This window comes from Protomyctophum parallelum, assembly GCF_964188405.1.
Source record: "Protomyctophum parallelum genome assembly, chromosome: 1".
Classification (NCBI taxonomy): domain Eukaryota; kingdom Metazoa; phylum Chordata; class Actinopteri; order Myctophiformes; family Myctophidae; genus Protomyctophum; species Protomyctophum parallelum.
The window spans coordinates 96,595,742-96,608,216 of NC_139697.1; the positions used below are offsets into that span (position 1 = coordinate 96,595,742).

At 43.5% G+C, this 12,475-nt stretch overlaps 1 protein-coding gene across 2 annotated transcripts in view; it reads left to right on the forward strand.

Moving 5' to 3' along the window:
• Positions 1-12,475, forward strand: part of LOC310866872 (neuronal migration protein doublecortin-like) — a 76,542-nt gene that overhangs the window by 15,517 nt on the left and 48,550 nt on the right. For both annotated transcript variants that reach the window (XM_083776659.1, XM_083776660.1), the window contains exons 3-4: positions 240-394; positions 991-1,200. In XM_083776659.1, the coding sequence (XP_083632785.1) occupies positions 240-394; positions 991-1,200 (365 nt within the window). The remainder of the gene's footprint in view (positions 1-239; positions 395-990; positions 1,201-12,475) is intronic.

Genomic DNA, 12,475 nt, shown 5'->3' on the forward strand with positions numbered 1-12,475 from the left:
ACAAATAACTTAAATAAACAAACTTAAACAAAATAATAATTTGTAAGCTTGTAGATCTGCTATTTCTGCTATTTTAGAAAAAAGTTTCTCAGCATTTCTGAGCATTTTTCAACATGCAAAATGGACGATTATGCAAAAACAATTATCGATTATCTCAAGGAAATTGCGAATAATAGGTGATTATGTAATAATTGTGACAGACCTATAGCAATAATGCTATCTTTTATTCCCCGTCTCAGGAGAGAGCTACGTGTGCGCGTCGGAGAACTTCTACAAGAAGGTGGACTACACGAAGAACGTGAACCCCAACTGGTCTGTGAACGTCAAGGCCTCGGCCAATCAGAAGACCATGCAGTCGCTGGCGGCCAAGGCTGCCGCGGGCGCCAACAACGAGGTATAGTGGGGATCAGTGTTTTTTATTATTTTATTTTAGTTTTAGTCATAGTCTCTTCAATAGTATTAGTTTCGGTCACATTTTAGTCACGTGGAATGTTTTAGTGTTAGATTAGTTCTTCGATTCACGTTTTTCCACTGACGAAAACTAGATTAAAAACTAAATTAAAAAAAACAAGCTACGATGACTAAAACCGAGACTAAACCTATTGACAATTTCGTCAACAAATAAAAACTAGAATAAATGTTCAGGAGAGATAAATGGATCCAGTAGAACTAAAAGACAAGTCATTTTACAACCTTGCAGGCGTATGCAAAGGCACAACTTATGTAAATTAGATAGCGTTTTATGTAGACATATAGCACTCTATAGTGTACGTTTCATTAATTCCACCAGGTATTTAGCCTACGTATTCATGACGACACTTCTTTATGTACTCGATGTATTACCATGTTCTTGCTTACGGTAAATCGCTCTGGATTAAGATTAAGATTTACTAAATTGTAAATTGGATGCATTATAATAAACCAATAACTCTGCCTAGGCAGAGCATGAGTTAAGAGCGCGTTGCTAAACGTCTAAATTGTAAATTGTAGGCCAACGGAGGCGGCGGGTGCGGGAAGGACTTTGTGCGTCCCAAGCTGGTGACGGTGATGCGCAGCGGCGTGAAGCCGCGCAAGGCGGTGCGCGTGCTGCTCAACAAGAAGACGGCGCACTCCTTCGAGCAGGTGCTCACCGACATCACGGAGGCCATCAAGCTGGAGAGCGGCGTGGTCAAGAAGATCTACACGCTGGACGGCAAGCAGGTAGGGGCCTGATTAATGTCCAATAACGAGTGGTACAGGTGAAACCATAACGAGTGCTACAGGTGAAACAATAACGAGTGGTACAGGTGAAACCATAACGAGTGGTACAGGTGAAACCATAACGAGTGGTACAGGTGAAACCATAACGAGTGCTACAGGTGAAACAATAACGAGTGGTACAGGTGAAACCATAACGAGTGCTACAGGTGAAACAATAACGAGTGGTACAGGTGAAACCATAACGAGTGCTACAGGTGGTGAAAACATTACATAACTCCATACAGAGCGCACCGTGGCTCCGACCGTGCGCGCACATAACTGTGCGAGATTCGTACAACTGTAGTTAAATTGCTAAAGAAAGAATAGAAAAGAGTTCGAAAAATAAGAATGGTTACCGACTATACTGGGGTATTTGCTGTATAGTCAAGTATTGTAGTAGTAGTAGTAAGTAGCTTTGCCGAGCCATGAGGCCCATAGGGGCAGGAGCCTATCTCCTGTTTCTGTAGCGTGAGGCAGCTTGATGTACAAGTAAACCCCCTGGACATGACGCTAGTATGTGTCGCAGGGACTTACCCCCCAATCCAACCCTTGATGCTGAGTGTCAAGCAGGGAGGCATTGGGTCCCATTTGTTCAGTCTTTGGTATGACCCGGCCGGGGATTGAACCCCGACCTCCCAGTCTCAGGGCGGACCCTCTAACCACAAGGCCACTGAGCTGGTAGTCAAGTATTGTGCTTATATACAAATGTATAAGGATATAATGTGTGTATATCATCAATGTAAGGCCATGATGGTCATTGTACTACCTGTGGGTGCAACATAGTGCAAAGACGAGAAAGAACAGATTACGCTCAACGTGCAGCAGGTATACGTACTCATATGGATGGATGGATATGTACAGCAGTGTTGAGCGCCTGTTCAGCAGCCTATAGCATCCTCCGGTGAGGTTCACAACTAGGCCAGATCACAGCCCATATGGGGATGATCTTTACGTCATTTCCAGGACGTCTTCACCAGTTGAAATAATATAGCTTATTGTGGGCTACATCTGACTATAGTGACTTAAGTTGGTCTGGCCTCCGCCTCTCTGAATCATCCAGGGACCTCCATCTTAGTGGGCAGATTTCATGTTGGTCATGTTCAAATCAGGGGATATTTTGGGCCACCAGTTAGTGACGTCTCGATTGTGGCCAGATCAAGTCAAACCAAGACCAGATCTGGCCCCAATTCGAGACGTCACTAATTCGTTCAGGTCCTGACCGTGCATGCTGGGCTTAATTAAGTCTGTTTCAGTGTGGCATTTCCATTGTCATACTACTCAAATGCCGATGCCGTCACACCAGTGACGGCATCGTTTTCCCACATATTCCAAGCGGCTCGTGTGTGCGCGTATTCAAATACTTGAACTTCAAAGTTGTAGTGCGTGTTGTGTAGCACACTGGCCATGTTCATGAGTCTGTACAAAGGCCCTCTGTTACGGGGAAAACACAAAATACGGAACATACAACAAGGACTCAAAGCCACATAATAATAATACGCTCTGTGGGAAGGAAGGAACCCACACAATTCCACATTCATACATCCACCTACACACAGACCGCTGCTATCAGCATCAAAGCAGAGTCAGAACGAGAGCTCTCTACATGCTTACAATGGCAGATAGATAGATAGATAGATAGATATAGATCCAACTAAACAGACTCTGCTAAAGCAAAGTAGGAATGATAGCTCTCTACATGCTTACAATGGCAGATGGATGGATAGATAGATAGATAGATAGATAGATAGATACAACTAAACAGACTCTGCTAAAGCAAAGTAGGAATGATAGCTCTCTACATGATTACAATGGCATATATATATATATATATATATATATATATATATATATATATATATATATATATAGAGAGAGAGAGAGAGAGAGAGAGAGAGAGAGAGAGATCCACCTACACAGACTGCTAAAGCAAAGTAGGAGTGATAGCTCTCTACATGATTACAATGGAAATATAAACTACATACTATACTGTAGAATAGATAGATAGTTGCAAATTGTGGCTAGCATACTGTGCAAAATAATCAATAGCAAAAGCACAAATAAACAATATTACACGCACAGCACATACCTGGAAACATGTAGGATTGGGACTTTCAACAACCACAGCTCATTAGATACAGTCCTTGGTCACCTCCTGTAGGCTTGATACAAACACAAACATACACAGCTCATTAGATACAGTCCTTGGTCACCTCCTGTAGGCTTGATACAAACACAAACATACACAGCACATTAGCAGAGCCAGCTAACAAACATGCTAATCATTTTTCAAACATGAATTAAGCAATTCCACACGATGAAATGCAAATTACCGAATGTTACTGGATAGCAACTGTGAGTGCATATTTGGCCACTTATATCATGAAGCATAGATAGTTTTTAGTTAATTATTGTGCATGAGCAAACAGGAGGCCATCTTACCTTCAGGGTTCATATCCTATGTACTGAGGTTTACCCACAATGCAACACACAACAACTTCAAAACAAAATATCCATGGCTGAGAGAGAGAGAGAGAGATCCACACACCCCATGCTATCAGGATATATTTTCACAGACAGACAGACAGACAGACAGACAGACAGACAGACAGACAGACAGACAGACAGACAGACAGACATTGACATAAACAGCAAAGTCCTGTGTGTCAATTGAACTCTTTAGAAAACAGACCCAAGCAAGGTCAGTTTGTACATGTAAAACATGATCATCAGGTATTATGATATGATTATACTAGGAGTAAGATTTCTTAAAAAAAAGTATACAGTAAGTGTTAAAATGATGTTTGTATGTGGCCACACCCACCAGTTCATTAAAGTATATACCTGGTTTACATTTTAGCACCACGACGCACCTGAGCTTAAGCTTCACCCACAGCTGTTGCTGTATGATAATGTGGGAGGGGTTAGGGTTCCGATGTCACTAAACATGGTGTTATTTCGATTGGGCCTTTTTGACTCAAAGAAAGGCTTTAATTCAGCTTTCAGGAAGAAACCAAAAATACACCGGGAAGACATATTTGAACATTATAATCACAACTGGGGGTCTACTAGAGAAATGTTAACTCCATAGACACATAAAAAGTACAAACATAACGGCACTCCATCTTTTAAGCTCAGCTGTGTAGGCCTACTATACAGTCCGCTCCAGTGGCCTGCCTGTATGCATGTAATCATTACATTCGTCATCATTGATTGCATTGTAATGTATATAGTTCAATCCACTGCACTCAGTGACCTGCATGCATGTATGTATCTGTCTGTAACTAACGACCGCCATTGTCTGGCCCCGCAGTGTCTTTCTCAGGGCTTTGAGGGCATGTCCCGCCCTGCCCTGCTCATATCAGTGTATTGTCTGTGGGAGGAGTGACTGTTCTGGGTCGCCTTGGTCATTGTTGTGTGATGTGATGGTCTGTTTTGTATTAAAAAAAAGCCTCCATAGACTCTGCATCTCGCCTTTAGTTGTGCAATAAGTTGGACGAGCTCCGATGTTTTCAGCCTCTGTTGTTTGATCGCTGCCGCCTGGCTGCACCTCTCCGTTAATTCAGCCTCTGTTGTTTGATCGCTGCCGCCTGGCTGCACCTCTCCGTTAATTCCCCTGTTGCTCACGTGCTTTTGTTTCCTCCCTTTGACACCGTTTGACAACACTGATCAGCTGATCGATCAGCTGATCAGTCCTATCTTAGACATGTCGTTATCTAGCGAGGACTGTCACTCACAAGAAGGCTTAGCCCTCCAAGCAGAACCCAATGCTACTGAAGTTTCTGACATTTGTTCGACCCAGTGCATTGGGTCCTGTTGCATCACTACCATGCCACCTGGTACGCGGCCATTCATAAAACATAAACAACATGTTTAGCGCCTGTCTGCGCTCTTTGACGACATTTTTTCGTGTGAGCGTTTCTGAATATGTGAAGTATAAGTACCCATACATGCCGCTGCGAATATCTCCTGTGGCGCGGAAGACGTTAAGTATTTTTAACCGATTTGGTCGCTTTGATTCTTCTCTTCCTTCCTTGTTTATTGACACCTCATTGTACTGCCTATCTGGCTAGCTAGTGGCGCTATAGCTATGACAGAGCAGATCAGAGGCAGGGACGTAGCCGCACAAGCCAACGGCACACCGGGAGGCGGTACAATAAACGGTAAACAAACAAGAAGAAATAAAGCGACCAAATCGGTCAAACAAAGATTAAAAATACTTAACGGCTTCCGCGCCACAGGAGATATTCGCAGCGGGATGTATAGGTACTTAAAGTTCCCGAATTCAGAATAACTCAAGCAAAAAAAGCCGTCACACGCCGCAGATAGGATCTTAGAGAGCATGTTTACTTCCGCGTTCCGGAATTCCCATACGAAAATATAGTCATGACCAGGGACCCAACATAAAACTCATCAAAATTTCAGAAAAGCTTTATGTAGGATCCCGAAAGGGGCTAAAGAAGGCTATACTGTATGTTCACACTGGAATTACAAATCAGGTTTTTGCATGGCCTTTCAAACTTGCCAGATCAAGCCTTTTCTTTGATTGATTGATTGATTGATTGATTGATTGATTGATTGAATACATCAGTCAGAAATGTAAACGACACGTGGTACAGTCAGACATTAAGGCTTATGTAATGTATATATATCATTTTATGTGTACAATATAGAACACATAGTGTATACTCTTATAGCTATATAGCTTTTGATTCTGGATGGAGAGATGACACATTCTCATGCACTATTTGATGTGTTGAGGCCATGTGTTGTTCTTGCTTACTGTAAATCACTATGTTTGCTTACTGTAAGTCTGCTATGTTAAATACCTATAAATTGTAAAAGGTCCAGATTAAGTCGCAGGGACTTAATTGTTTCCATTGTGGTCCTACTGTATGTATAATAAGGGCGGCTGTGGCTCAGGAGGTAGAGCAGGTCGTCCAATGATCCCTGGGTTGGCGGTTCGAATCCCGACTCCTCCATGTCCACATGTCGAAGTGTCCTTGGGCAAGACACTGAACCCTACATTGCCTCCAATGAGTCGGTCGGTGTGAGCTCAGCTCGCCATCACTGGTGTGTGAATGTGGGAAGTGAGGACGGTGGTGTCGACCGTTTGCTGCTTCACCTCCCAATGTATGAATGAATGAACCATTGTAAAGCGCTTTGAGCACTTGGAAAAGCGCTATAAAAATGCAATTCATTATTATAATGTATTCGATACATCAACATTTAGCATAACGAATGAACACAATATAATACACATTTGTCATCAACAAACCACAAACGCTAAATGCATAAAAGAAATGGAGGAACATTAAATGTACCTCCCCTTGTGGTCTCCTGAGTCGTGACAGATGTCTGGACAGCATACGGTATCAAATTGTCAATTGAATCACATTCCTTGTTCAGACTGCATGAAACCAGATCAGATTTGGGGCTGGATTCTGAGAAAGCTCGGGCCAAATAGTATTCTTTTCCCCCCTTTGTGTTAACCCATTTTGGGGCGGGAACCCCTTTTGGTGTTTTAAGCATTCTGTTCTACTTTAGATATTGAAAAATAGCAGATCTACAAGCTCATAGCGCGCCACCGAGTGGCGCGCTACGAGCTTGTAGGTCTGCTATTTTTGAAAAGTCGTGAAAATGTGGCGCAAATCTTTGAATATATTTCAGAGCGAACATTTTTAACTAAAATATTGGCTTCTGGGAGTGGGGGGGTCCCTGGAAAACTACATATTTTCAGATAATATGTAGTTTCAGATAATTCTGGAGGTCCTTGACATGAAAAAGGTTGAGCACCACTGACATATAGAAACATGGGTTTTTCAGATTTTATTTTATTAGGATTTAGAAGCCTTTTTTTAAATCGACCCCAGTCCAAAATGGGTTAAGCGAAAACAGCAGATCTATAAATGGGGTGACCCATAGCTACCCATGGGGTAGCTGAGTGATTAGGACGCGTAGCTCATGGGTTCTCCATGCCTGGCAGCGACTCCAGCGAGTCCCTGGGTCGTTTGTCAGCCCGGCCAGACCATTTTGCTACACGTCACACCTCTGCTCTTTGTCTATACGTTTGTCTCTGCAGTCTCTATCTCTATCGGAAATAAAGTATATGAAAATGACAAAGAAAAGCAGATCTACAAGCCCAGGGAACATGTCATGATTTGACACGTTATGAGCGTGTATATTAACCCATTCTGAACTGAGATCAGATTCATACGAGGTTTCCGCCGGACACACACTGGTCTGATGAACCCATTCTGACCTGAGATCAGATTCTAAAAATGTCAGTCGTTCTTCGATTTAAAAAAAAATAGCAGACCTACAAGCTCGTATCGCGCCACTCGGTGGTGCGATATGAGCTTGTAGATCTGCTATTTTTAAATAGCTAAAGCATAACATGATGCTGACACCAAAATGGATGCCCGTTCAGAATGGGATAAGATCTGCTTTTTTGTGAGCTCGTTAGATTGGCTATTTTCTGATTATGATTCCATAAATCAATGCTATTGAACTTCATGTCTGTGTGCTGGTTAAAAACATATATCGAACCAATGAAAAGTATTAACCCATTCTGACCTGAGATCAGATTCATACGAGGTTTCCACTGGACACACACTGGTCTGATGAACCCATTCTGACCTGAGATCAGATTCTAAAAAATGTCAGTTGTTCTTCGATTTTTCAAAAATAGCAGACCTACAAGCTCATATCGCGCCACTCGGTGGCGCGATATGAGCTTGTAGATCTGCTATTTTTCAATAGCTAAAGCATAACATGATGCTAACACCAAAATGGGTGCCCGGTCAGAATGGGTTGAACAGTGCTTCTGGCAAAACCAGCTAACTCCATTGGACCCTCAAACTGTCTGCTATATAAGGAAGCTAACTCCACCACCTCTCCAACTTTCATGCACGTATACCTGACAATATATAAAGTCACAATACCAACTTTGATGAAGCAGTGTATTGCATCGTTCTCTTCATTTTCTGGAAAAAAAATATATAGTTCTAATTTCCCTGAAAAATGAACATTTTGGAGTTCTGCCCGGCGACAGCAGAGATACAGGGGCTTAACCCATTCTGACCTGAGATCAGATTCATACGAGGTTTCCACTGGACACACACTGGTCTGATTAACCCATTCTGACCTGAGATCAGATTCTAAAAAATGTCAGTCGTTCTTCGATTTTTCAAAAATAGCAGACCTACAAGCTCGTATCGCGCCACTCGGTGGCGCGATATGAGCTTGTAGGTCTGCTATTTTTCAATAGGTAAAGCACGACATGATGCTGACACCAAAATGGGTTTCCGTTCAGAATGGCTTAGTGTAAGTGGTTCAGAAGTATAATAATACGTCAGGCTCATGCTCCCTCCTGTGCTGTGTGATTCAGATTTCCTACTCACCCCCTCCCCACCCCCTCTCAAAACGTGAAAAAGGGGTTGTAGACTTGCCTAATCCGCTGTTTTTAAAAAGAGCTGGCCTCATTTCATTAACACCGGGGAGTCCCCCTGTATAGTAGTATGCTCCCCAGCGAAGGTCAATCGACCCGTCGAGACGAGGGAGGGACGGGGGGGACACACGGACGCGTGCTGACCTCGGCCATGACGCTATAGAGCTGTGTGACTGTTGACTGACGTCTAGACTATAGACGCCGCTCTGGCAGCTCGTTGACGCTGGAATCAGAGCGCATCATCCCACGTGTTAATTTGTTTAATTTGTTTAAGAACACCACGCGTTTCTTTGTCGTATATGTAACAAAGAAAACCGCTATACGCTAATGAGGGTGAAAAAAAAGAAAGAAATGTCCTGCGCAACCTTGACCACGCTGCGTTCACTGTTCCATAGGCTGTTTTTAAACCACTAACCAGCCTGAGGGCCCATTCTACGAATCGACTCTATGTCGGGGGTGGAAACCTCATATTGACCGAAACTGGTTACTTTTCGGGGTTTCAAATTAAAAAAGCATCAAAAGTATATCGGAATGCGCCACGTCGCGTTTCGAGCTTGTAGATCTGCTGCTTTTGATGCTTTGTGTGTGACACTGTATACCGATGTACAGTATAGTGTGATCAAACAGGACGTTTTCATTTACGTTTAAGTTAAAATACGGAGGTTTCTTGCCCGACGATATGCAACAATATACCTTCTAAATCCTAAGAGGATTTTCCTGAAAAACGTGTGTGTATATAGCGCGCCACCGAGTGGAGCTTGTAGGTCTGCTATTTTTGAAAAATCGAAGAACGACTGACATAGAAACATAGGCTTTTTCAGAAAACTGTCAGGATGTAGAAGACGTTTTTTAGAATCTGATCTCAGGTCAAAATGGGTGTTAACCCATTCTGAACGGGCACCCATTTTCGTGTCAGCATCATGTTATGCTTTAGCTATTGAAAAATAGCAGATCTACAAGCTCATATCGCGCCACCGAGTGGCGCGATACGAGCTTGTAGGTCTGCTATTTTTGAAAAATCGAAGAGCGACTGACATTTCTAGAATCTGATCTCAAGTCAGAATGGGTTCATCAGACCAGTGTGTGTCCAGTGGAAACCTCGTATGAATCTGATCTCAGGTCAGAATGGGTGAGTCCCAGTGTGGATCCACTACGCTGCAGAGGGAAGGAGGAAAGGAGGAATGGAGCCGCCGTGCCACGTGTAGTGTGGAAGGAGAGGGAGCTCTTTGTTTGCCTGAAGCCGGTGTTTTCCACCGCTGTGGCCGTCAGGATATACTGCAAGTGGGTCCCCAAATAATTGGCAAACCACAACGATTTGATTGCTAATATAACATATTGATATAATACAAATAATAGTATAGTTTTCACTGTGATGATACCTATACATATAGGAACGTATAGGAACGCATATACTATAGTTCCATTAATCCAAGCTGTGACACAATCGATTGATTGATCGTTAAGATCGTTTAAAACAAGTCTCTGGGGGTTGCTGCCGACGTCCGAGTGGTTGCGGCGAGTATACCGCACGGTGTCTGACTGACAGCGAGGCCCGGGTTCGATTCCCGAGGTCTGTGGACCTTTGGCTGCGTGTCACTCCCCGACTCTCTCTCCCTGTTTCCTCTCTTCACTGCATGTTGACTACCAAAAAAGGCACAAAAAGAGCCCCAAAGATCTTTAAAAATAAAAAATAAAGATGGTCTGAAAATGTACAAAGCCCATGAAAATGTCACCCATCGACATTTTCAAGTGGGCCCTGGGCCGGAGAAGGTTGTGAACCTCTGGCCTATATACTTATACTTCCATCTGGCAGCTCTAACAAAGACGTGTACTGAAATGAAGACAACTGCAGTATCAGCAACATACTGTATGTACTACACTACAGTCTCACAGTGTGAGCGGACATGAAATGTACCTCTGCGTTGCAGCATGATGAATGAGCTCTGTTTTACTGTAACATGAACTGTATTCTGTCTACACACACAAGGAGGTATTTCTTTCCGTTTGATATAATATTAAGATTAATCACATTCAACCCGCAGCACCAACGGGCACGTCATCGTAGATACAAATTGTACTTGATCTACACGAGCTCAGGTCACGCGATGCGATGGCTCGTGAGCTTGTAGATCAGATTACCTTCACTGTTCCTATACGTTAACTCCACAGAGTACTGGCCTTTTTTTTCTCCTGTATCCATAAATGGCATTTGGAGGAAGCCTCACATTATCAATGGGGTCAGATAGCAGTGGTGGTGTTGGCGGGAGGGTGCGAGGGGCCGCGCTTAATGACTCTGGCTGGCCCACTTATGTGGCCTAGTGGGCGGGGCATGTGCGAAGACAAGACTGTGTGTGTGTGTGTGTGTGTGTGTGTGTGTGTGTGTGTGTGTGTGTGTGTGTGTGTGTGTGTGTGTGTGTGTGTGTGTGTGTGCGTGTGTGTGTGTGTGCGCCCAGCTTGTAAAATTGCTTCTTGCGAGATCGGCCAAAACGATCGGAGCCAGCGGAGCGATCAGCAGCAACGAGGGATGCTCGACTGCTTTAACCCAATAAGACCTGATTCTACGAATGTATTTGGTCGCCGACCCCCCCCCCCCCCCCCATCTGATAATATGTTGTTCCAGGGACCCCCCCCCCGGCCAGAAGCAAAAATATGAGTTAACCCATTTATATCTAAGTTCGATTCTACAAAGGTCTTCTAAATCATGACAGTTTCAGAAAGAACTGTCACTCTGTGCCGCGATACGAGTGCATGTGTTTGGTCCGACGGAGCATTGGTCCGATGCATTGGTCTGATCGACAACCTACCTCAAACCCTCACGCTAACCCTAACCTCCCCTGGGGCAGCACACCTAAACCTAACCCCAACCCTCTCCCGACCCCTAGCGCAGACCCTCACCCTAACCCTAACCTCCCCCGGGGCAGCACACCTAAACCTAACCTCGGACCAATGCGCGTCGGATCATTGCTCCGTCGGATCATAGTATGCCTCCCCCGCGATACGAGCTTGTAGATCTGCTACTTTTTCAACAGCTAAAGTATATAAGCTATAATGCTTAAAGTGGTTAAAAGCTAAAGGTGACACAGCATGCGTCTTATTAAGGTCAGTCCTCTGCAGCCACTGACAGAACAGTGTCTCCATGTCTGTGGTGGATTAACAGTGATGTCCAGACCCATTGCGAGGCCGCCCGGCTGCACACAGCTCATCTGGGTAGAGGATTATGCTTTTAGAGACGGAATTTCCTCTTCGGAGGTAAAACGCGCTTAGCCTAGTAGGCTAGACATGAACCAAAAGGAACCTTATTAGCTATCGTATCGTATTCTGGGGGAAACATACGGACAGATGTTTTGGTATAGAGGGGGGAAAAGGCCCCTTTTCCACCGGTTGGTTCCCAATGGGAACCGGTTCAGTTCTTTTTGGTTCTTAGTCCAAAGAGCCAGAGCTCCAAAATTGGAATGTTAATTATGAATTGAGTGTGCAAAACCATACCTATATTAGATTGTTATCACCATGAAACTTCCCCAATTGATTGTAATCAATTGGGGAAGTTTCATGGTGATAACAATCTAATATAGGTATGGTTTTGCACGAAGACAACGATTTATTGTATTACAAATTTTACATTTGTATTATGCAAATGTATAGCATTATGTAGGAAAATATGCAAAATAATAGCAAATATGAAAAAGCTACTACTCTGGAAGGGTTATCATGTATTAATTTACTTGTATTGATCCTGTAAACAATTTAATATAGGTCTAGTTTTTTCCACCAATTTTGGGTGTCTTAGTC